General features: G+C 38.7%; 2 protein-coding genes across 2 annotated transcripts in view; both read right to left on the reverse strand.

The window, feature by feature from the left end:
* Nucleotides 1–285, reverse strand: part of slc6a5 (solute carrier family 6 member 5) — a 32,547-nt gene extending 32,262 nt beyond the window's left edge. Inside the window, exon 1 of the mRNA XM_086071425.1 lies at nucleotides 98–285. Within this exon, the coding sequence (XP_085927551.1) occupies nucleotides 98–100 (3 nt within the window). The 5' untranslated portion in view covers nucleotides 101–285. The remainder of the gene's footprint in view (nucleotides 1–97) is intronic.
* A 3,635-nt stretch (nucleotides 286–3,920) lies between these two features.
* The window catches only part of prmt3 (protein arginine methyltransferase 3), a 42,697-nt gene continuing 19,253 nt past the window's right edge, over nucleotides 3,921–27,364 (reverse strand). The window contains exons 11-16 of the mRNA XM_086071427.1: nucleotides 26,266–26,344; nucleotides 21,110–21,297; nucleotides 19,448–19,534; nucleotides 11,712–11,762; nucleotides 11,335–11,422; nucleotides 3,921–4,240 (exon numbers count right to left, since the gene is read on the reverse strand). Coding sequence (XP_085927553.1) covers nucleotides 4,131–4,240; nucleotides 11,335–11,422; nucleotides 11,712–11,762; nucleotides 19,448–19,534; nucleotides 21,110–21,297; nucleotides 26,266–26,344 — 603 coding nt within the window. The 3' untranslated portion in view covers nucleotides 3,921–4,130. The remainder of the gene's footprint in view (nucleotides 4,241–11,334; nucleotides 11,423–11,711; nucleotides 11,763–19,447; nucleotides 19,535–21,109; nucleotides 21,298–26,265; nucleotides 26,345–27,364) is intronic.

The raw sequence follows: 27,364 nt of genomic DNA on the forward strand, positions 1-27,364 counted from the left end.
AGAGCACATATAGTCCAACAGCGATGTGACAAAAGTGTTGAGAAAGAATTTGAAACAGTACGCAAGCGGGTTCAAATGGGTGTTCGTAAGCACTTACCATTCCGCGGAGTTCTCCAAACAGGCTCAAAGTGTTGCGGGTGCAAATGACGACGGAGTGCTAAGAGCGAGCTGACTTGCTCGTGTGCGCGCCAAAGCAGCGCGCGCACCGATTTTCTTGCTCGGGTTCCGTGCGTCAGTGCAGAGCAAGGTGCCCTTGGCGGGACATTTTCTTGATAATAGCACTTTGATAAATCATTCGGCCTCGTGGATTGGAAGTTTTTTTTTTTTTTTTTAAGGAACACGCCGCGGTGAGAGGATGTGCGTGTACGCGCGTGGATTTGACGCGTTGGTGTTACGCACGCAGTTACGTTACATAGACGCCGGGCGCGTGCGTTTTAACACGTGTCACATGCACTCTACTATTGCACGTGCGAGCACGTGGAAATAGGATTTAAAAAAAAAACGTATAGGGACGCTTTATGAGGATCACTTGTGAACGTTGCAATGTTTTTAAACACACACTGCAGCCCCCCTTTCTGTGTGAACAGAAACGTTGGTCAACTTTGGGGGTCTCTATCAAGCTTGTAATGTGTACAAGTCTTGCACAAAAGGGGTGGGGTAGTTTCTTAAATCAATCTTGTAAAAAAAAAAAAGTGGAGCGTGCGCGTGAGGCTGTGACGAGGAAAAGTAGATGTTAGATCCTTGAATGCTGCATTGCGTATGGACTCTCCAAGGCTTCGTTTAAAAGGGGGGGAATACTTTTTTATGAATTGAATGATTTTTTTTCCCTCTGGATTTTTTTTTTTTAAATAAACGTCATACAACCTCCCTCAACACGTGACTTACTTATTCGTTCAATTTTAGCGCCTTGCGTCTCAGCTAAAATACACTCGCACCCGTGCACCGTTGCCTAGCGACCACATGAAGCAAACTAATGACGAGAGGGAAATAATCGCCATTTAATCTACACCGATAGTGACTTTAGTCATTTGCTTACAAAAGATGGTCAATTAGTCAACCAGGCTCATGCAAATAGTTCTGATTTTAAGTGAAATTAAACTATTTGAGTCATCCGGCACGGATGTTGACATTGATTAATAATCAATAATTCAATGCGCATCTAGAGAACAACAAAAATGGTGCCTTTTTGAAACAACTTCGACAAAACTTTTTTTTCTTTCTTTTTTTTTTTACACAGAAACTTCAACAGAGCACTCAAATTTCCACCCTGTCGCTTCATGAAACGAAAAATCAGTTCAGAAATTGCGACTTCTGCATGCGTTCATTTCCCTCCCATATACGTTTGGATGCAGTGGCCGCAAGACTTTTAATATGCACACGGCGCGCTCCCTCCAAATCTGCCTCCGTTCCAGATAAGAGACTGGAACCGCTGTATTAGCCTTGACTTTAATTACATTGTAAACTGGGAATAATTGTAATTGATTTGTGGCCTTAACACACTCATCCGCACATTTTACAAACGGTTCACGTCTCAATGCCCTATTTTCTTCTTCTTCTTTTTTTTTTATTGTTGCAAAACATTTCTTTAGGATTATTTATAAAATGTCCGTTTTTTTTTTTTTTTTAACGAGTCGATATCTTTGGTAGAATCACAGAGAAAACTACCTTTGCAGGGTTGGCGCATGTTAATTACGCATGCGTGTATAATTAATGATTCACTCCCACTGTCGCGTGGGTGATAAGCAGCCGCAGCCATCCGAGGCGCCTGCAAACTCGTGATTCAGTGGTGGAGGTCACCCAGAGGCCCGCGACATCATCATCATCATCATCATCATCATCATCATCATCACTCTTGGCTGACAGGCACCCTCACAATATTCCCTCAGAAAATATGGCTGACCTCATGAAATGACGAGTAGTCTTGAGATTCGACTTCCCGACGGATCTTCCTCTCCAGAACCCCTGAATCGACCTGAGGAGTGTGATCCCCTTTTTTTAAGAAGAGGGACCACCAACCTGGTCCGGTCCGAGGTCCAAGCGATGTTGCAGAAGTGTGTCCACTGAACCGGGGAACCGGCCCCACAACAACATCTCGAGCTGACTTCAAAGCCCAGAGAAACGAGAAGCTGGCTCAGAACCGCAAATCTCTTAACGGCGGTTGACATTTGCTGCAACTGAGACTACAGAAAAATTGTTGCAAATTGACACGTGATTTGATTGCCTCTCATTTTAGGCTGATGGAAACTCGCTTCACTGAGCTAACTTGGGCATGTTTACATTGTAAAATGTTGATAAATGTGCATTGTCCCAAACGCTCGCTGCTCCTCGGCGACGTATTAAATTCGATTAGGACTCTTAACTCATTGATGGCTATAGACGTCAAAAATTAATTTGAACTATTTCTATTAGTTTAACATTTTTGAGTGTGAAAACCTAGAATTTTTTTTAATTGTACATTTAGAACAGATAGAATAAAATGTGTGATTAATCGTGAGTTAACTATTGAAGTCATGCAATTAATTACAATTAAAAATTTGAATCGCCTGACACGATTAAAAAAAGAAAAAAGATTATAAAAAATTAGGGATGTCAGACAATAATTTTTTTTCATTGTAATTAATCGTATGACTTCACTAGTTAACTCACGATTAATCGCAAACTTGATATCTGTTCTAAATGAACAATTAAAAAAAATCTAGGTTTTCATACTCTTGTTAACAAAAGTGGAAACAAATGTTCAACTAATAGAAATAGTTCAAATGATTTTTTGACGTCTACAGCAGTCAATGAGTTAATAATTAGATCGGCATCTTTCTATCTATCTGCACTCAAGCACACATATCTAGTTGAAACCAGTATTTGGGCCACACATTGTCACATGGGTGAGGCAGAGCCGCCCCGCCCCATGTGAGTAGATGACCAAGGCGGTATAAGTGTAAAACCAATTTCGGACAGATTAGACCTTCTTCCGCATTTCTCAGGGAAGGGCTCCACGGCTGTGTCTCCATTTTACTGGCATTCATTAAATAGTTCAATTGAGATCATTCACGCTACTGGTAGTATTAGCATAGTGAGCATTAAAGATAACAGAACCTGGCAGAGGTTCCCTCAAATATATTGAGTGGCAAAAACGAATTGTGAAAAAAAAAATAACTAACCAAATGTGGACACAGCTTTCTTTCTATCAGACAATATTTACCTTTAGCTAAACGGGAGGAAAAATGCTGTGAATCAGACCCTCTTGTGCAGCAGCTGCAAAGGGGAGCAACACCGAAATGTTGTTCAACTTCCACGTCAGCTCTCAACATCCTGCCACCGTTAACGTCACACACTGACGGGGAGAATATTTTGGGCAAAGAGAATATTTAGAGAGATACATTGTGCTCTTTATTACAAATAAAAGCAATACAAAAATCCATGTTCAGTTTCCATACTAATAACAACAAACTATTTGTTGTTTTAAAGAGGAGGTAACCCCATCCAAAAAAAATCCTGACAATAATATGTTCTATGCAGACCCCACTAGTCTAAATGCGCTATTCTGGTTAATATTGTGTTAGTGGAATATGAGTTAAGCAGCAAAATCAGGCAGTTTTGATCAATATAAGAAGGATACGGCCAATACCAGCATACATACAACCAGATACCATATTTATAATGTTGCATAGAACATACTGTAAAAAAATAAATACAAATAAAATAATTTTGCTTCATAACTCATTCCACACAAAAAATTCTCAAACACTAGTCTAAAAGCAAAATACAGCCGTTTTTATCCATCTTAGGGGGCGGCCATTTTGCCACGTGCTGTCGACTGAAGATGACATCACAGTTGCTCAGGTTTCAGGTAACGACCAATCACAGCTCAGCTTCATAAAACAAGTGAGCTGTGATTGGTCGTAGCCAGAGCCCTGAGCAACTGTGATGTCATCTTCAGTCGACAGCAAGTGGCAAAATGGCCGCCCTCTGAGATGGACAAAAACGGCCGGATTTTGCTTCCTAGCTCATATTCCACAAATGTAATGTGAATCAGAATGTCATGTTTAGACTAGTGAGGTCACATATAACATATTCATGTCAAGAAATGTTTAATTTTCAACTTTCCTTTTAAGAATGGCAGTTACATGACATCACTGCACGTTGTAGGTGATCTTCCTGTCTCGGAGTTCAAAGGTGACCAACAGCGAGCGAGGGTCCTTTTTGTTTTTGCGCAACGTGATCTTGCCTCGAAGCTCCTCCCCTACAAAGCATGAAAAACATAGTGAGAAGGTTCCGTTTTTGTGTTTCGTCTCGAGAGGCAAAACGAAATTAGCCAGTCGGCTCGACATAAAACACGAACTATCCGCTGATGCTCAGAAATGTGAAGAGCCCCGCAGCAGTGCTGAGCTCAGACCTCCGCAGTGGCAGCCCAAATGCACCGCTGCTCACAGGAATGATGACGTGCGCGTCGAGCAAATGGGCTTTCGTATTATGTTAATAAGCACCGGTGCCTTGTGCCTATATTTGCGCATGGAGGCGCAGAGCCTCCGCTCGCTACGCTGCGCGCGTTTCCTGGCTGGAGGTTACAAGAGGACGCGGGGAGAAAATGCTGAGCGCGGAGCTTTGTGCCGCGTCCGCCATCATTTCTGTCACGTCTCAGCCGTTGCCATGCCGATGGCTTCTGTTGCACGGTCCTTGCTGCTGGCGCCGCACTCTGGGGCTGCCGCTCCACTGCAGAGAGTTTGAGCAGCTGGGGGAGTTTACATTGCGGGGAGAAAGAAAGAAAAAAAAAAGTGGCGGGGGAGGGGGGGTAAACATTGCCAGTACTGTAGATGGCCATTACGGATTTGGGAGGTAGGTGAGATGTTATACTTTTTACATCTTTATATATTTATTGGAATCAATACATTATATATAAACAAAATGTGGACCAGATTATCTTATTCACTTGCAGCCATTTTCAATGTAGCAACCCCCTTCGTTCCCGGCTGTCTTGCTGGATTTTGACTGATTTTGCAAGGCCCACAGAATATGGTGTTGTATTGCTATAAAAACATGGAACCTACGTACTTTGCAACAATTAGCATTAGAATATTGCTAAGTTCCATCATTATTAACAAATCTGTTTAAAACTGTGGGTAAAAGAGCTTTTTACAACATGGCCCTGGTTGATCTCTTATACTCCGCTGCCACCTGCTGGCCGTTTTTGTAATAACTACCATTGCTCCAACCATTCTCATCAGTTCAGATACTTAATCAAAGCCTTCTGTATGCTCTAGCATAAAACAAAACAAAACATAAAAAACGTATAAATACGTCTTTGGGAGCAAATGAGTTAAAGACAAAAGAAAAAAGAAAAGAAGAAAAATGTAGGAAAATGTGATTAATCGCAATTCATTATGGAAAATTGTGCGATGAATTAGTTAAAATATTTTAACCGCTTGACAGCACAACTTGAAAGTGAACACTGACGTTAGCCAAATACTTTTCTTTTTTTTTCCATTGATCTTGAAAATTTACCATAGTCATTTAGCAAACGTTAACATAAAACATTTCTTTGCATATGTGACAACAAACCCCAATATGACGAAGCCATTTTGGCTAATACCAGCTCTAGTTCAACGTTATCTTAAAACAGACTGAGGCATGCCAAGATGGCTGAATTTCGTCTGTAACTACTCCACATGATTTGTTGCTCGAATTTGTCGATGTACAACACCTGTTGCAAAATATATAAATCTCAAACGTTTTTCTTTGAGTTGCGTAAAATCATAGTTACTCATCTCCGCTCACACAACGTGTTATTCTCTTCTCAGACATGAACGACACAACCATTTATATGAAGAAAACGAGCAGGGGTAGAGAATCTTTGACTGTCTCATGATTTGATTCAATTCCGATTTTTGGGTCTGTGATTCGATTCAGAATCGATTTTCGATTCAAAATGATTTGATTGATTAGGATTTCTGCTTCAATTTATAGATGAGCAAAGAATCGTCATGATCTCCTCCAGTCTGACTCGCTAATGCTAATTAGCGGGCTACTCACGGCACTTTTATCAGTCAAAAGAACGGCTAGTCACACAAAACGCTTCAGGAATGTATACAGAGAAGCATCTTAACGTTGCTCACCGGCATATGCGTTCCCTACGCTGCAAAAAAAAAAAAAAATTATTGGCATGACTTGATCCTGACTTTTTCCTTTTTGACTCTCTAATGTGGCTACAACTTAACTGTGTATCAGAACGCGCAGAACCACACTGCCCCTAAGTGGCCAAATTGGGTACAACATGAACAGCACTCCCAATAAAGGCGCGCACAAACAAGGGCAAGGCAGTATAAAATAATTTAAGTAAAATCGATGGGTTTTCTCCGGGTACTCCGGTTTCCTCCCACATTCCAAAAACATGCATGGCAGGTGAATTGGACACTCCAAATTGTCCATAGGTGTGATTGTGAGTATGGTTGTTCGTACCCCGCCTACTGCCCGAAGCCAGCTGGGATAGGCTCCAGCAACCCCCGCGACCCTTGTGAGGACAAGCGGTACAGAAAATGGATGGATGGATGGATTTTTGGGACATTTAAAATAGATTCTGAATCGTACTAAATGAGAATCGATTTTTTTTTGGGCACACCCTTAAAAACTAGTATTCCGCTTGTTTGACTCCGACTACAGGAGCGTCACAGTTCAAATAGGAAACGCTTGGAGGACATGAAAGTGGTCTTCTTCAAAGAGCAGCTGAATAGTGTCTAAGCGGACAAGGACGGGAATGGAGTTCAAGTTTCCGCCTTCACACAAACATCCGGGACAAAAGCGCCGTCTTTCTCTGCTTAGTAGGTAAAAGCATGAAAAGGACGACCCTCCTCTTCAATAGCCGAGCCACACAAACACACCGGAGCATGACAAATGATTTGCTGTTTAATTTATTACGCCGCCAGCCAGGATGATTCGCACGGATGTTTTGTTCCGGCCTGCTGCGTGCGTGCGTGCGTGCGTGCGTGCGTGCGTGCGTGCACGCTCCCAAACAGCCCAAGAGTTAATTACTGTTGCACTCGTAGCAACGCATCAAAACGGATTCGCTTTCCGCCGTGATAAATCACCAGACAGTCGGCCAAACCGCCGGAATGTTTACGCCGGGTCGTTACGGCGGAGCTGAAGGCCATCTCGGCCAAAACACATCGGAGGTCACTATTGTGTTTTTGTGTTTTATCAACTTCAAGGTGACTTTTGTGACTTCTCTTTTTTTTCTTTTTTTTTTTTATTAATTTTTTTTTTATTGCCAAAGGATTGTTGAGTATAGCGCTATGCAAGAACTCTTGTTGTATTTGAGTGTAAAAAAAAGCATCAGTGTGTGAGTGTGTGCGTGTTACAAAGTACACCATAGACTTTATCAAGTGAACAGAGAATGCTGTTAAAAACTCAATTTCTGGTTTACGGCCCCTGGAGGAGGTTGAGGACCGTCTGGGTGGCGAGGTGGAGAGAACACATCAATAACCCGCTGCTCTCCCCCTCGCTCACCGACGACCTGGCTAATTCTCCTTCTTCTTGATGCATTGACGCAACAGACATTTCTTCGCTACGCCTGCACATTCATAATGTGGGGCGCTAAGCGACGGCCAACATTGAACTTACTTAGCGACACAAAAAGGGGGGGGGGGCAGCATATTGCATGGTGCAGTGCAGCTTTTTTAGCACCGTTAGCTAAAACCACGATGACTAGCATATACACAGCTGAATTGTAATTGTCTACTGACTGGAATCCCTCAAAAGCAGCTCGGGTTCTGACCAGAGCAACGACATCAGAGCATTGGCTCTCGGACTTGGAAATTCCCAAACTGGTCTATAAATCACTGAGTGGGTTATAAGGAAACGATAACTGGATATAAACCCAAGAGGGCTCTGAGGTCTGCAGACTTGGGCCAATTCGGTGAGCTCAGAGCGCAAAGCAAAGATGGTGAAGTGGCATTTTGTTGTTATGCTGCGCGCAAATGGAATAAGCTGCCAACAGAAGTGAAATCAGACCAGCGTAAATGCTTGTTTTGTTTTTTTGCGCTTTTCAGGTTAAAAACTTCGCCATACATTTGATTTTTAAAAACATTTTTAAAATACATTTTACAGTACTGTATTTTATTAATTTTAAACATTACTGTAAAATCCCATGAATAAGACTTCCCACCCATATAAAATGATCTCACCGAATACACAGATTCATTAAATAATAAGAATAATAATGATAATATTTTATAGATGTTTACTGGTACCTAGATACTATAGAAAAAGCCATACTTATACATATGATATTTATATATAGATATATTCATGGGCATTAATTCTTCTTAAATATCAAGGGCATGATTTAAAACTCCACAAACATTAAATTCCAAATAAAAATTATGCAGAGGCAGTAATTGCTCCAATGATTAGTGCTATAATTACTTAAGTGTTACACAAACATTGACATCAGCAAGGATAAGATGAAAATACTATTTTCGGAATTGCAATTCAATAATTTCTAAATATAAATTGTAAATATTCATATACTACTACTATACTTTCAAATTTATGTGAACAGTAAATTTCAAGAAAAATGCAAGATACAAAAAAATATACATACATTTAGGCCTTTTAAAATTATATATTTCTCATGAATTTATGTTGGGGAAATATATATTAAAATAACCGATTTATGGTTTTAAAAATTGATATCGGGCTCTGAAAAGGAAAATCGATTCGATATCGATTAACGGACATTTTTTTTAAACCCAGCCCTAATCACCACCTCAGAGAAATCCTCCCACAAAATGTAACAAGGGGCAGAAAAAAAAAAGGCACTAAAGGAGCGCGTCACGACTTCAGATCCCTCAGGCAGTGCAGCAGTAAAACCAAAAATGAATTCATACAGCATATTACTTACACAGGCTCGGTAAAGCTGTTGCCAATAATTGCAACATCTGCAAATACAATTTCAGACACCGCCATGTGAAGCCAAAGTCATATTTCAGCGAGCCCGTCTGAACATTAACGCGAACAAGATGACAAGCAAGTTAAAGGGTCGGTCTCATAAGTGCCAAGGGTTCCCACACCAAGTAGATCAAAGAGACAACAAACGCTCCGTGCTACGTAAGCATGCTAACCGTTCAATGTCGTCATAGTAAACAGTTAAAAAAAAACGTGCCGCATTTCTAAAACTGGTTTTATGCTAGCGCGAACATCCGATCAGGTTGTAAACTTTTCCATCTCTGATGCTTCCGCAGACCGTCAAGCACAACCCGCATTCATAGATCATCGTTTGACCAAATCGAATCAGTTCTGCTCTGCACATTCCCACTGCGGCATGGCGCCATCATATGCTCGTCCGCCGCTCCCACATTCAGCTGCGTTACACCTGGCCAATGAGAGCGCAGACTGGCCCAATAGCGCTTGAGCCGCTACAGAGGTTTTGGCGTTTTTTTATCGCGCCGCTTGCTGCCAGAGCGCAGCCAAGGGCCAACGGACATCGAGTGTATGTGTCCACACCCCTCCCCCCCCTTGCCGGCCGGTCATTTATTACAGTCGGCTCCATCAGATATCCAGTCAGTAAGCGGACAGTGCGCCCCCGCGCTCCATTCATCCCCGCATCAGCAGACGCATCCGTGATTCCCATTATGATACGGTGCGAGGAGCACGGGAGCTTGTAAAGAGGAGAAAAGAACATACAGTACACATGCAGACAAAATATCATCTTCAGTAGTTGGAAACAGGGTAAGCAGAGTGTGGGAAGATTTTTGCCTTTTGGTCTCGTAAATGTGCAGTCTATCATGATGTATGCCATGTTGGCATGAGATGGAGATTTTAACTCATTTGCTCCCAAAGACGTATTTATACGTTTATTTTTTATGTTAGAGCATACAGAAGGCTTTGATACAGCCTCAGAACTAAGAAGAATGCTTGAAGCAATAGTAGTTATTACAAAACGGCCAGCAGGTGGTAGCAGAGTATAAGAGATCAACCAGGGCCATGTTGCAAACAAGCTGATTTTCCCCACAATTTAAACAGATTTGTGAATAATTATGAAATTTAGCTATGTTAATTGCTGCAAAACGGAAACAGATAGAAATATACTTTTTTTTCCTGATGAAAGAAGAGACTCTAATCTTTCTTTTGGTAGGTGCCATGTTTTTATAGAACATACTATTCAGTGGGCCTTGCAAAATCAGTTAAAATCCAGTAAAACAACCAGAAGCGAAGGGGTTGCGGAGTGAATGAGTTAATCCCGAGTGGGGAACATTTTTTGACTAATCGAAAAGATTTACAAAGCCCAATATCGATTTATAAAAATATAAATCAATCATTTTAATACATTAACAATATCTAAATAAATTTATGTGAAAGTACAATTTTACATTAACATAAACGTTTCCTGTATCTTGCTGTTTTCTTAAATTTTCGGTTCACAGAAATTTTTAAGTATTTTCATACATTTAGAAAAGACCAAATTTATTGTACCTTTAGCCAATTTTTAAAAAAATTATATTTACAATTATTTAACAGTTGTGGTTCAATAACTGCAGTAATATACAAGTTATCCAAAGTTGGCATTTAGAAAAACAGAATCCAATTCAAAACAGTCTGTGCGTTTAATGATATGTAAATTACGTAAATTGATTGGAATTAAAAGGATTTAGAATGTTTTTCTTCAACATCCTTTCGAAGCCTTAGCATTTGTTTGTGGTGGGGCTTGCAGGCATTTCTAGTTATGCAGTACAGGAAACGGATGGATGGTGCAAAAGTTGTAAGGCTTGGTGGATAATTATATCAATAATCATATTGTTTTAATCATAATTATATCAATAATCATATTGTTTGCTCTTTGTAGCCAAACTAAACTGAAGACTTTCATCATACCAACGCACATTTATACATAAATTGACACAAAATATAGTTCCAGACTCAGCCCTATACAAGAAGTTTGTATAAAATTAATTTAAAAAATAATATAAAGAAAAAAATTAATCTAAATAATAATAATAATAAATAGACTTTTTTTTTTTGCTTCTAATATCTTGCACATCCCATTTCTAATGGATCAGTAACAAAGCTCTTTTCTCTCTCAACATGCCATGAATGAAGATGTGCGAGCGCTTATCGGATGACTTTCACATGCTGTCTGTGACAGCTGAATGTGATCCGTTTGGATCCCCTGCCGTCTCTCGCCATGACAGATAACAGGTGTCAAGCGGTCTGAGGACATCACCCGCCAGAGACGCATTACCTGACAGCCTGACGCCGAGCACCATTAAGGCACCAAATACAGTAAAGCACACACACAGTCCGACGCAAATCCGCAAAAAATGGTGGACAATGTTTCATACGAACCGGCCTGGACTGCGAAAGGTCTCTCCAGTTGGAAGACGGTCTGTTTCCAGTGGGTCTTTGTGACCTGAGGACCCGTGGAGAACATGACCTGGCCAAAACAGTTTTGTTGAGAATCAAGCTTTATATCATTTGCGGTATACATTTTTGATTGGATGAATACAGTTCCAAATCCAACATTAACACCACCATCCCAAATTGCATTGCGTAACCTTAGTCATGTTATGGGATCAACAACATTGGGGCCAGGCCCCCGAGTTTCAAGCATAACTAGGTTGCGTGTCGATTACCGACAAACGCCTCGAGGAGGAGAAATAAGCTAAAGCGTGAACGTAAGTGACTTTGCGTTAAATGGCTTTCCTGTCGCCAGCGCCGCTTACCTTGTTGCAGCAGCCTTTGTCAAAGAAAACGTCAAAATAGCCGACAAGTGCCTGCAATGAAATATGAGAGGCGAGTTAGAATGTGCGCAATAAACACTTGGATTTGTTTGGCTACATCATTGATATGAGTGACTTGACTGCAAAGGACAATTATTATTATTATTATTTTTAATGAAGAGTTTAACTCATTTGCTCCCAAAGACGTATTTATATAATTATTTTTTATGTTTTGATGTCGCAAAGCAATGGTAGTTCTTACAAAAACGGCCAGCGGGTGGCAGAAGAGTTCAAGAGATCAACTAAGGCCATGTTGCAAAAAAGCTCTTTTCCCCAACAGATTTGTGAATAATGATGACATTTAGCTATGTTCTAATGCTAATTGCTGCAAAACGGAAACAGATAGAAATATTTTTTCTCTAATCTTTCTTTTGGTCGGTTCTTAGTTTTTATAGCAATGGAACACAATATTCTGTGGGCTTTGCAAAAATCAGTCAAAATCCAGTTTAACAGATGGGAGCAAAGGGGGTTGCTTCAGTGAAAATGGCTGGAAGTTAATGAGTTAATGAGTGGCGTAAAGGGTCGTTGACTATAGTGTAGGTCAGTGGTTCTTAACCTTGTTGGAGGTACCAGTTTGTAGAGCCCTCTAAAACAACCACCAGTTTTCTTAAACTGGGGCCCAGGGGCAGCAGATAGAACGAAAACAGTAGAGGCTCCAGAATTGAACCCTGTGGAACACCATACGTTCCGTTACACGTAAATTCAAATCGCACATACCCGTCCGACCACATTATGAAAACCGCAGAGGCCCCAGAATTGAACCCTGTGGAACACCATACGTTCCCGTTACGTGTGAATTCATATTGCACGTCCGACCACATTCGTTTTTTATGCTCGACAGTTAGTATGAAGGGGGTGCTCCATCAAACCCAGAATGAGAACCACTGCTGTAGATAGAGGCACTTTGAATGTTTAAGGCTCAACATTTACATAATTTTACAGAGTGCAGTGTTTTTGTGTGACTGTAAAAGCTGCACTAGCAGTTTTTTTTTTTTTTAAATCTCCTTCCTTTTAAAATTAACTTGGCTTCTCATTTAGGCTGAGTCAACAACATGTTCCATGTGCTCCCTTAACCTCATCACAGTGGCTTGTCATGGCACAAAAGAAATACATTAAGAAGCAGCCACCAACACCATGCTGGAAATATTGCTGACCATTTATAAAATCCACCATCCAAACCATCTGGGAACATGAAATTAGTCAATGTTGCTCTATTGACTGTATTGCAGAAATAGATGGATTGCTACAGGAAAATACCAGCATGCCATCTAATTGAAATTGTTGTTCTACACTAATGTCGCACTTTTGACAAACTCAAGGTGAGACAGAAAAGCAGCCATTTAAATGAGCGCTGCATAGGACATGCATGTAAAGAACACAGAGGAGGGACGGTCCACGGCCAGTCTGCCTTTGGTCCACCAAAAACATCCCCCAGGATGATTTTGCTCCCATTTCACCCCCATTGGAGGAACAGAGGTACTCTATCAATCTCGGGAGCACACTTGTAGTGGCAATGATGCAGAACTAATAGCTTTTAATCCTGACACAGCTGACAACTTGGAGTCCAGCTTGCAGAGACAAAGAACTAAATCGATGCAGTAAAGAGAGGGGGGATTCCTATTTAAAGCTATTTTTTTTTGTTGGTGTACAATGAATAAAGTGGTGAAATATAGTAAACAGCATCTAGTGAGCGGTCCGTTTTTTTTATTTTATTCTGGCAGCAGACGAGGACACAGTAGAAAAAAAAAAAAAAAAGAGCATGTCACCCCAATACAATTATGGCTTTTAATGAACGCAGCAGAGATGCTGAGAGCTGCGCTAATCAGGAAATTTGCTGTAATTACTCGGCAGGCAGGAGCGGTTTTCACTTCTCTCAAAATGGAGATGATCGTCACTCTGGAGATGACAACCGCTCAGAAGCGAGATTGATTGTCCGCTTGTGTTGCGTAACTTTCAAACTGCAGCGAACACATCGGGGCTTCAATCTCGCCGCCTCATTGTCACACCTAAAAGCGGATTGTAGTACTCAACTGGGTTTCATGCCAGCCTTACGAAATACTGTAAAATCCTGTGAATAACATTCTCTTTTTTTTTGGGCCAGGGGGAATATATGAAAAATAAATAAATAAATAATAATAATAATAAAAAAATAAACATAAAAAATTAATTAATTACAAAAATTATTTAAAAAAATTAAATAAAAAATAAATAAATAAATATTCAAAATTGAGTTGGGGTATTATAAAGGGGGCTTAATAATAAGAAAAAAATTCACATTGTTTCTACCAGTGGTTCTTAACTCCTTCCCTCCCAGCAATTTTCTCTGAAGCAATCCCCTTCACTTTAAAGTAGGTCTTACCTATTTTCAAATGGTGATTACTAAAGAACGGAATAAGGTAGAAACATACTTTTTTTTCCTTATAAAATAATGGAACACGAGCTTTCATTTGGTCAGAGTACACGACATTCTGTTTGCCTTGAAAGATGAGTTAAAATGCTCAAAGTTGGCTGGGTTGTTTTTTGGATAACGTGTGGCAGTAAAAGAGTTAAAAGTGCTTTATAAATATAGAGTTGAGTTGTCGAGCAATTCTAGTCTAGCACAACTAGCTAAAGAATTGCAACACTCAGTTCTCGCGTGGACCTGACCTCCACATTTCCTAGATCTAAATCATCCAATCAAAAATCAGTTCATCCATTAAAGCTCAACTTCAAGCACTTAGCGGGACATGCTAGCACAAACTGTGAGCCAGAAACTGAAGTCCACCATCTATCCAAGTTGAAGGCAAGCAAGTATCGCATGATAAGTCACAAACACACACGCCCACCAAAAACAGGAAAATGCGAAATGACGGCATTTAATTTTCATCAGCATTTCGCCGTGGGGCCCCAAACGTGTCTGTGATAAGTGATGACAGTGGGCTTCCCGACGGCCCATGAGGAAAGCGCTGCTACATTGGCGAGCGCTCCGGCCAAGTCTCCAGGAAGAGGGGAGAGAAAATTAATAATTATCATCAAGGATAACACCAACAGGGAGCAATTCATCATCGCTCCCCCTTTCGCTCGGCTATGTGTCAGTTAGCCGAGTGGCCCGGCCAGATACTATTATACAACAGTGGGGGGACCGAGGGAGGGGGGCATGAAGAGGGAGGAGGAAACGGAGGATTGCTGACGGGGACCGGGGGGGGGGGGGGGGGGGGGGTGAGCGGAGAGGTCTAATGCGCTTTTGATAGGGTTTACCCGGGCGTGGAGGCTTCAAGCGTGACCACCTCGCCAGCGCTTTGGTGTCAATTCCCACCCGTGCAGCTTCTGCAGCCTCTGCCAGTTTGCCGTTATTTCGGCGAGCTGGAGCCGGAACCGTCCCCTTGCCTGCGGTTTACCTCCAACCACAGCTCTTCACATATGATTCCCTGAGACGACACACGACGACTAAGTGCAACTTAACAAGTGGAGATCATTTTTCAAACCAGACTGCACTAAACTGCGCCACTGCACTTTTTCTTCATTTTTTAAACACAACTAAAGTTTAAAAATCAAACCCACAGAATGTACATTAAATCTGAGCAACACATTTTTTTAAGCTCATGGTTCAAATTTGTCACTTTCAAAGTTGCGGTGTCCTACTTTTGATTTCACGTATAATGTTTGCTTCCTGCTTTTAACTTTTGATTAAACGGATAACCAGCGCAAGGACCATCTCATTCTGACAGACATTTCATATGCAGCACAATTTCTTCGTGACATTCGTTTTGTTCCCGCGCAGCAACTAATAACACAAACATTTTCAGCTTCTTGTGTGTGGCTTCAAACAAACAATAAGCTCAAGCATGTACATGTAAAGCGGTGTAAAGAAAGGGTGGCTGGAAAAAAAAAAAAAAAAAGAGAGAATGAGAGGATTTATCTTGCGTGTGAGCGGCACAGACGCAGGGGTTGTGCTGTTCATTTAATGCAAGGTTAGGCAGGCTGAGCTGATGAATGGACTGTCGACAGGAGAACAAAAGCAGGCGCTCCATCATAGGGCGAGAGGCGCAGCAGCTCTCCCTCACCAATCCCCGAGCACTGGTCCAGGAGCAGTTTACCCTTCACACATCCTAACCTTAACTACCACTCAAGATCTGCAGACAATACTGACTCCAGATCGGTATCTTTGGGACAGCAGAGCAACCCCTCGCGCAGGTCAATAATCATCTTGTAAATCCTGAGACAAGCAGCTTTGATGCTGAGGGACAATTTAGACCGACGAAACCGTCTTTGCAGACTACCTTGTGTTATATAAGCTTGGCTTTTTTTGATAGCATTAAGAAACGACACATCCCATTGTGCATAAAACATCCCGAGACACCGGCGCGCTTCGATAGCCGCGTACTAAATGAATGATTCGGCTTTGCAATAAAACCCCCAAAAGAAAAGCAGATTGTAACTGGAAAAAGGAGCATCAAGCCTCTCTATCTATTTTGTAGGCTTGAATAGGACTCTGAAGTAGAAGCTGAATTGCTTATAAACTTAACTGTATACATATACACATTAACAAACGAGTTTTGGATCAACTCTGTTGGGTTACTAATTGTACTTTTGCAGAAACAACAACAAAAAAATCTCATTGATACGAAATGGAGTAACTGGAGTTCACTTATTCAGCGCTTCATCTATTCGACACCATACATTCTCCCAAGCACCTTTATTTGAAAACGTCTACACCACTCATGTAGATGCATTTGCTACAACCAATGGACAAAAGTATCCTTTTTAGTTGAAAATAGCTTACTTGAACTATCAGGATCCCTCGCCGTACACCTAACAACAGTAAAAACAATTTTGTGTGTGTGTGGTCCAATTTTAAATCCATTCGTATCGTGTTGTACCAACGAGTTTGTGCGAAGCTAAACTGGGAGGGTTCATCTCAATTTGCAAATTATATATATATATACGCATATATATATTAATATATTACACACATATATATATTAATATATATATATATATTACACACATATATATATATTAATATATATATATATTACACACATATATATATATTAATATATATATTACACACATATATATATATTAATATATATATATATATATTACACACATATATATATATTAATATATATATATATATATATTACACACATATATATATATTAATATATATATTACACACATATATATATATTAATATATATATATATATATTACACACATATATATATATTAATATATATATATATATATATTACACACATATATATATATTAATATATATATATATATATATTACACACATATATATATATTAATATATATATATATATATATTACACACATATATATATATTAATATATATATTACACACATATATATATATTAATATATATATATATATATTACACACATATATATATATTAATATATATATATATATATATTACACACATATATATATATTAATATATATATATATATATTACACACATATATATATATTAATATATATATATATATATTACACACACATATATATATTAATATATATATATATATATTACACACATATATATATATTAATATATATATATATATTACACACATATATATATATTAATATATATATATATATTACACACATATATATATTAATATATATATATATATATTACACACATATATATATTAATATATATATATATATATTACACACATATATATATTAATATATATATATATATTACACACATGTATACACATTTACGCATCCTTTTAGCAAACATATGCACAATGTGCAGAGGCCAGACAATAACCACATATCGATTACCCATTAAACCATTACACAAAATTACGTAGCACTGCGCCACAACACAAAAAGGCTGCACCACTACACGCGTCACAATGCAGAGCATCAGGACAGGAGACATTAAAGTGAGGCGCTTCCGCCGCAGGCTGCTCACAACACAGTGAAATGTGGCTTAGTCATTGGAGGAAGTTCAGGTGAGGGATGTGGTGGCGGGGAAAATGGGCTCGTAAAGCATTTTATAACGCTTTTGTGTTTTTAGCGAACACCAACTGAGGACACAACTTAATTCATGTGTTGCAGTTGACCTACACCTCAGCTTAAGGCTTCAAACTTTTCTTTTCTGAAGTCTATTTTCTGTCTTTGGCTTGGAGAGTTAAAAACTTTGTTTTCAAAGCCCCTGATGTTTGTGTTCCGCCAACAAAACTACCAGAAAAGTATGCGATCTGAACATTTGATTGTCTTTGGTGCACCAACTGGCAAATGTTCAGGGGCGCGGCTATTCAGAAGGGAGAAATGGACCTGGAAAAATACGCGTCATCTGTCTTGGACGTCATCTCAAAATGTGCCGATGATGTCTCCGCCCACCAAGACCATCATTATCTACCTGAATAGGATATCATATTTGTCGAGTTATATAGTTACAAGTGCCACATCGTCTTGGACAGCGAAGTTCTTAAATTTAGAGTTAGAAAAAGAGCGCACAGTTTTTCAGTTGTAAAGGTTATAGTTTTAGTTTGTCAAATAGGCATTTTATAGCTGTAAAGAGGGAGACACAAAGAAAAGGAGGAATTAGGACGACTGTAAAAAAAAATATTGATCAATCATGAAAGAGTGAAAATGGGTTGTTAGTCAAGTCAAGCAAGCTGAGAATGTTCCTTGTTTTATGACAGGTAATTCAAAGTCCCATTAAGTTCAATGCTTGGATCGGAAACCCTGAGACATCCGATTGACTGATATACGGTAACGTGATCCATCAACACAAGCTGACTGATGTCTCTGACACTTGTACAGCAATGTCCTTTCTCTCCACAGCATGTTGGATATTTGATTGATGGCGAAAGTGCATTAGCAAACTTTAATTTGGACTGCAAAACTGTCCTGTTCTGTCAAAAGCGAAATCCAGGAAAATCAATTTGGCAAACAGAATATTTTTTTATTCACATTTTGGTCATTAATTGCGTTATATTTAGTTACTGTTTGATTAACCGTGTTTGCGCAAATTACGTTTGATGTCTCAGGGTTCTCAGGATTTTTTTCAGCCACTAGTTGACATTAGTATTTCATGTTGGACATTCATGACATGCTTCGAGCAAATTATATCATCAATGTGAGCTGATTGATGTTTCTGACACTTCCACTGCAAAGTCCTTTTGACCGCAAAATGCATTAGCAAACTTTACTTTAGAAATTGTTCTTTTTTGTCAAATTGCAAAAACATAGAATATATTTTTAATTCACATTTTACTCATTACTTGTGCTCTTAATTACTATTTGATTAACTGTGTTGGCACAAATTAAGTTGATAAGGAATGGCTTGAACAAGATATAAAGCCCAGAAAATCCCCCCCCCCCCAAATTATTTTTTTTCACCGTGCCCCCAAAAAAACAAAATACACCATAAAGATATAAATAATACAGTATAAAGACGTTAAATATAAAAATCACTGAAACTTATATTATATCATGAATATACACAGCCAGTGCCGGTTCAAAAGGCTAAATGTAGGACCCCGTGTCTTGTGAAATGTTCCACATTATTTGTCTTCTTATAAGAAATAAACCACACATTCTTCAGAAAACACAATAAATAACACTGGCAAGAAAAAGCAAATTTCAGATGCCTCACTGTCATAGTGTGCGTGTGTAGGTGTTAGTGTGCATTACTGTGCAATCCGTGGTTTTGGTCATCTTCAAGCAAAAGTCGGATGCAAACTCCAGCTCTGACAGACGCACTTTGTTGCAATCGATTGTCTGTTGAGTGAAAAAGAAAAAAAAAAAATAATATTAATGACTGTTTGTATATTCAAAAAAAATTTTTTTTGGGGGGGGGGGGGGGGTGAATCTAAATATTGGCTGTATTGTCTTGGCAAATATTTTGCTAGAAGTTTTAATGGCACCCTTACTGGTTTCAGACAGAATGGGGCACATGATAGTTTTGTTCTGTGCTAAAATATTTACTGATAGATCTGACGAGGAACATTAATTAAAAATATTAAATTAAATAAAAATATATTTAAAAAAAAAACAAAATAATAAAAAAAAAAATACAGTATTTAATTGGAGCTCAATGCCCACTGAAAAAAGTCCATCAAAAACATGGGTCCATATTATGCACTGCACCTTGATAGAAGCCTAAATCTAAATACTAGCCTCATAACATGAAAAGATTTACAGAGCAGGCACAGTGAAGCCTGAAATGGTTTCAGGTTTAACTTTCCTCGATTTGTCCTAGTTGTTCTCAGTGAGAAAAAAAAAGAAAAAAGTCATCAGGTTTGCAGAATGTGTAATTCCTTGAGCGGGCTCTCAATTTTACGGAGTAGCAGGCAGCCTTAATAGAATGTTATTGGATTGTATCAATGAGAGGCAATGGATGAGAGTCGTCGTAATTTGGGGAGGGGGGCTGTCTATTTGTCACTGGAGGGGAGAAACTATCGATTAGAGGATTCAAATTCCATTACGTCAAGTTGGCCTCTCGTTCATCACGTCCACACACGGGCGGAGGACGTGCTACTTAGCAAAACAGGCCAAGCGCAGATGAAACGCATGATGCTATTAGAGATTGGAAGAGGCGAGTGCGCTGCAACGCTAAAAGACGCTAAAGGAGGTAACGATGTTCAGATGTGGAACCGCTTTGACTTTCTTTAATCTCACTGCTCAACTCTCAGTTTCGTTTAAGTGTTTTGTTCACAGCATGCTCAGAGTAAAAGTTTCTTTAAGAGGAAGTTCAACTTTTCATAAAATTTGCTTCATTTGTAAACGTTTTCATTGTAGCCATTTAATACGTAATCTGGATATTCAACCAACCAAGTGACCACTCGTTCCTATCGATATTTTTAGTTCAAATTGTTTTCATCTTTTATAGGCCAGTCCTGTTGAAGTGAGCTAAACTTAAATGACCATAAGGGTTTATTTTTAGTCGCTTTCTTGATTTCTACTGTGCAAGGTGTAAGATATCATGAAAGACTGACGACATGAGCCATTACATTAATTATAGGACGCATAAATGAAAATAACGTTTGACTTTGTGACTTATATTCATTATCATGAATAACTGAAATGAATTACTTTTCCAGTAAAAAAAAAAAAAAAAGTATTAATTTATTGGTATTTATTTGTATTCATTCATCTCACTGATTTACAGTAAATAATGCACACATTAGTAAACAAAACTATTTAAAATATTCAGCCAACATTTTTCATTGTATAAAATAATCAGTTAATTCTAAATAAATGATCAATAACACATGATAATAGAATAATAAAATGAGTACAAAAATGAAACGAGGCATCCTTTCCTTTCTATTCGAAATCCCGAAGAACATTTACCTGTATGACTGTAGGCTCGGAGATGAGCGTGTCCGCGTTCAACACTTGCACCGCGGCCTCGGGCACGACAACCTTCCTCATGCATGACATGTTGAAGCCGTACACGTCGTCCCAGAATGCAATGCACTCCCGGTGCTTCTGTTCATCTCCCACTGCTGCCAGGCTGATGTTACAAAGGTCCGGGTAGACTGAGGAGGCCAGAGGAACAAATTGGCAGTTGCCATGCAGAGATGCGATCAATTACCAATGGAGAAATTCGTAACAGCTGCTTACGACTCTTCTATAATTACGCATATAAAAGAAAAGTATATGATACAAATGTTTATATTATATTATATTATATATTTTTTATACAATCAGATCAAAAACATTCATGAAGACTAAAAAGAAGAGCGGGGCGCGAACTTCTAGTCCAAGGCGAGCTTGGTGTCATCAATTTTGATGGTTTCCAAAGCATTAAACACAACTAATTGGAGAAACGCCTTGAAGTCCTGTGGGCGTGGCGTGCTCCATCAATTTCTTGAAGGGATAGCGATGACAAAAAAATGACGGCTTGGCCTGGTTTTTGCCCTACTTACAAAGTGCGTACTGCATTACACTACACTGCCTATTTAAAGAGCAACAGTTTCGATTAAATGTCTTTTAATGTGTTTTCACATATGATATATTTGTATGGCTACTCTGCTGGGTGATGATGTTACAGCTAATATGATGCCCCCCCCCCCCTACTGTGAACCCAACATTAGCCAAGAAAGAAGCCTAAGGCCAATCTTGCAGAACCCCCCCCCCTCCAAAAAAAAAAAAAACTCATGTATATCGTCGTTGCCCTGTGAAAAACACTTATGTCCATATTAGTCTCTCTTTTTTTTTTTTTAAATATATATATATTTTTACATTATGGAATTAAACTGAATGCAGACATCCCAAAAACATAAAAAATAAAAAAAAATAAACAAAACACATGGACACAGTGTTTCTCAAATGGCAGCAGGTGTACCCCTGGGGGGTACGTGGGAATTAATTATTATTATTTTTTTTAAACATAACATCCATGCAAAAATGCTTTAAAATGACTAAATGATGCAAATGCTTCCGTAAAATGTAAGTTTATACAATAAATGTTATTCAACTCAAAAAACCAGAGTCTCCCCATAGCCTGTCAATCATTTCAAAACTTTATTTAAAATTAAGATTTATTTTTGAGAACAGATCTTTACTATGACCCCAAAGGAGAACGGTTAATGGTGATCATTTTTGTGTGTACAAATCTATAATTAATTTAATCCTTTCTTTTTTAGTAATATCTTTTCATGTCCAAAAAGTTCAAGAGATGAATGAAATGAAGTTCCAAAATGTAATAAATCAGACAATGATGAAGTCTTTTTTTTGTTGTTGTTCTCAACAAAAAAAATGCTTTGCGCTGATTCGGGGGTACTTGTCGAGAAAAAATATTTCACAGGGGGTACATCATTGAAAAAAGGTTGAGATCTTCTTTTTTTTTTGCCATGCGCGATGTATGGCGCAAGGTCTATGTTTACGTTGAGTTTTGCATATGTTTACACCTTCATTTGTGGTCTCTTAATTCTTCTTTTTTCCCCAAAATGGAATTTCAGAGTGTGATTTAATTCCTCATAAAAATCAACCTTGAAACAAGTTACACTTAGAATTTGGTTCGAGGTACAGTACAAATAAGTAAAAAAAATAAAAAAAATAAAAAAAAAATATTGCCATTTTTGTTCTGTTGCATTTTATGTCTATTTTTATTTTCATTATATTGAAAATATCCTCTGGTAAGGATTATTATGCAGAAGTATTTGTCTAAAGCCTTCACTTCGGTAGCCCTGCAAAGGGTCTAATAAAGAGCTTTATGAGGAAAAAAATGATTGTGATGTGAAGGAAAATTTTGTGAAGGAATTTGGTTCGAGGTACAGTACAAATAAGTAAAAAAAAATAAAAAATAAAAAATAAAAAATAAATATTGCCATTTTTGTTCTGTTGCATTTTATGTCTATTTTTATTTTCATAATATTGAAAATATCCTCTGGTAAGGATTATTATGCAGAAGTATTTGTCTAAAGCCTTCACTTCCGTAGCCCTGCAAAGGGTCTAATAAAGAGCTATATGAGGAAAAAAATTATTGTGATGTGAAGGAAAATTTTGTGAAGGAATTTGGTTCGAGGTACAGTACAAATAAGTAAAAAAATAAAAAATAAAAAAAAAATATTGCCATTTTTGTTCTGTTGCATTTTATGTCTATTTTTATTTTCATAATATTGAAAATATCCTCTGGTAAGGATTATTATGCAGAAGTATTTGTCTAAAGCCTTCACTTCGGTAGCCCTGCAAAGGGTCTAATAAAGAGCTTTATGAGGAAAAAAATGATTGTGATGTGGAAAAAAAAAAGCAGTGCAGACAACCTTGGGCTGTAGGCTTCTATCGAGGAAAAAGAGCGAAAGTCCAATTTTCTATCATTGTAAAAATATATCCCTTCCAGTAGGCATGTTCTATTTATTTTTGCCCGACATATGGGTTGCCGGTTCAGCCTCACATAACCTTCAATACATCGGGCCATAAATTGTGAGAACGAATGGCGGCAGCTTAGCCGCGGGGCATCTCATGGTGTCTCATTATTAGCCGATGGCCGCCCGTGACCATGCGAGCGTCACCACACGCGATGGCGGCGTTTGCGCACTTGCAAAACGCAGAAACGTCCTTTTCATCTGACTCTTGATTACTCAAGCAAGATAGCGATCATCAAGAGCGGGTCGGGGCTTTTGCTGATTTGGCAAAAAATTTGCACGGGCTCGGTTGACAAATGCGCTGCACAAGCAATGGAGACCAAAAAAAAGTTGAGCAGGCGAAGGAGGGGTTACTGTACTGCAAATGGAAAAGGGGGGGAAAGACTAGGAGGAAGGGGCGCACTGGTGTCCCCAGATTCATGGCTTTGACATCTGCGTCCTTCTCGACTCGCTGCTCTCAGCCCGTTTGTCATGCCCCCCCCCCCCCCCAAACTACACTTGCTCTCTTGAGCCCCCTCATTGGTCGGCTGTGAAAGAGTAGATGGTGAGGGAGGGAGCGGGGGCAAAACCAGATCTCTTTTCCCAGGACAGTGTGCTGTGCAAAGCATGCTGAGACACACTTAAGGATGAAGGCAAGGTTAGTTATCTTGAGGAGAGGCAGACATGTATAAAAAGTGCATGCAATAATAATAATAATAATAATAATATTAATATAGAATGGAGGACCAAAGCTCACCTTACTAATACTTAGGGAGGGGGGGGGGGTATATTGTTTTGGGGATAGCACTCATTCAAAATACACAGATATTTAAATGCATCGTCAAACTTGCCAAGTTTCCGATTTTCTGTTTCTATATGATTACAGTCTCGGTGGGATTTTCTTTTTCCCATGTAGGCATGTAGCTTTTTTTTTTTTTTTTTTTTTTTTTTTGGGCCGTACTGAATGAAGCCTAATTGTACATCCACTACAGTAGGAGGCAGTAGCGCTCTCATTGTCAGCGTGTGCAACTAATCAAGCAAACTATGTTAATACATTTATTCAGCGCATATATATATATATATATAAAAAAAAAAAAAAATATATATATATATATATATATATATATATATATATATATATATAAAAAAAATATATATATATATATATATATAAAAATATATATTATATAAATTATTTATTTATATATTTTTTATTTATATATTATATAAATTAATTCATTGCATTATGTGTGATATTAGATAGATAAATAGATTTCTGTAGTCCTCTATGAAAGCAGATTGCTTGTGTTGAATCAAAACAAAACATTTGTGAACATCTGCTTTTACTTTGGAAAACAATGATCAACATTTTTGCCTTTTTCCTGATGGGACCAAGATAGGGGTGCACCGATCGATCGCCCGGCCGATTTATCGGCCCCGATTTCCTTTGTTTTGGGGGATCGGCGATCGGCCGATCCCTTAAATATAAAGCAATCTTTTCCACTGATCTCAATTCCCTCCTCAGAGGTCTGAAAAAGTCAGCCACTGCTCTCTTCTGCCGATATGACTAATAGGCTTTTCATTTTTATTTCCGAGAACTCCTTACTTTGCAGTTAAAACAACCCGTTTGTATCATTTCACAGATATTGTTCAATGTTTTCCAATTAAATACGATTGGAAGTCTGAAGGTGTATATGCTGCTTGTTATGAAAAAAATAATCGAAATCGGCAAAAGTTGGAATTGGCAGGTCAGACTTTTTAAAAGATCGGTAATCGGCCAGAAAATTGTGATCGGTGCACCCCTAGACCAAGCATCATGAATCATAATTCATTTTTGGGTGTGTTTTCTGCACTGTCAATTTGAAATCATGTACCGTTTTTGAATAAAGGGATGGAAATTAAAAAATCAAAATTTAGTTCATCTGAAAACGTGTTTGATGGGGTTAAAGTCAGGGGCCTCTAATTTCTCCACAAACGTGCTTGAGCTGAGGGTGAACGTTTGGATCGGTTGCCAACCTTAGATAGTCAACTTGAACTTCCGAGGTCGGGACGATCCGGACACGTCTCGCGTCTACTTCTAGCAGTAATGTTTGAAAAGCAGTGTCAGGGTTAAAGGTTTGTGTCACGCCATATGGCATCCTCCGAAAACCAAAAACCAAAAGACTTAACGCCAGACTGCGAGCATGTTTCTCTTCCTTCCACAGGAGACATTAATTAAATAGTCACGAGTGGATATAATGACGGCAGTTACAATGGATTCCCAGTGGACTGAATTGTTCCCCTTCAGCTGTTTGGTGCAACTCCGATTAGTCTCACCCCGATTAGTGGGCCGGCTCATTATTGTGTACAAGTCATGCACGAGTGCATTTTCTACAGACATGAATCAAATCTAGAATCAGTAATATGGCAACTTTTGTAGTGTGGAAATTTTGAACAAAAATGTTGGGGCAGGTTATTGTATTTGCTTTGAGCCTTTTAAACAAATTACTGTATTTTTCAGACGACTCACACGTTTTTTTTTTTCGACAAAAAATATATTTTTTTTAGTTTAAAATAGCTTAGCTTAACTTGACCCCCCTAAAAAGGAAACAGTTTAACGTGCTATGTGTCTTATCATGTGTCCGTCTTTCGGTGATGAAGAGAACGTGTAAGCGCTACCTGAACCACCGTCATCCAAATAGCGGTCTCGGGCCACCAAGACGGAATCCAACATGGACTCAAATAGCAAAAAGTAACCCTGTGAAAGGCAAAAGAAGAAAATAAATTAAATCCATGTCACATTTTGATATAACTAAACATTTTGTATATATATATATAAAAAAAGAAAGGCTTAAAGTTTTTGGGTATAAAGTTGTGCCGATGGATAGGCACATACCTATGATACACGTATGATGGAATTTAGACATGTAAATACTGGTTCGAATATTGAAAGGTTGAATTCACTCTGACCGTGAAAAGCGCAACATCTCTACACAGTCTTTAACAAAACATCCAAATTTGACCCTGAGACGATGTACTGTCCCGCTCCAGCAGATAAGACATTAAGCGTGCTATTATTTCAATAATGCTGAAATTGCGTTTTGTCTACATCATGTCGCTTTCTGCTGACAAACGCCCTTTTTCTACCCGTTACCACTCTCACCAGCAGATCGGCTCACCTGCCAAACAAATTAATTCATTGCATTATGTGTGATTTCAATATTTGAGGCACTCAGCGAAATGGAGATCGAGTGTCGGGGACTTTTAACCGATTTCAACCAATCTTTACAGTAAAAGATGAGACATCTTTCTCAGACGTGTAGCATCTACTATTATATGATTTGTTGGTACTTCTTATAACGATAACGCTTTCTTTCAGACTTGGGCCATCAATAATACGGAGAATTGCAAGCATTGGACTGTTCCTTTTTTTTTATTTTTTTTTTTATGAGGGCACAAATGGACAAGGTGAGGTGAGGGCCAGGATGTTAAGCAAGTATATGAGTGTGTGATGACAACACATTGTAGTAAGAGACGAGGAAGTCTGGACAAGGAGCGGAAGATTAGCAAAAGGTAGTTTGGGGAGAGTACTCAACCTTAGATAAACAACAGGAGTAGGGATGCACGGTAATATCGGTGGCCGATAATTATCGGCAATTATCGACTAATTTGGCGTCAAACAGATAAACCAGATAATGAAGAAATCCGCCGATATTTATCGGCAATTATCGACTAATTTGACGTCAAACAGATAAAGCAGATAAAGAAATGTTTTCTT

This window comes from Leptonotus elevatus, chromosome 3, assembly GCF_054856555.1.
Source record: "Leptonotus elevatus isolate MCC_2025b chromosome 3, RoL_Lele_1.0, whole genome shotgun sequence".
NCBI lineage: Eukaryota > Metazoa > Chordata > Actinopteri > Syngnathiformes > Syngnathidae > Leptonotus > Leptonotus elevatus.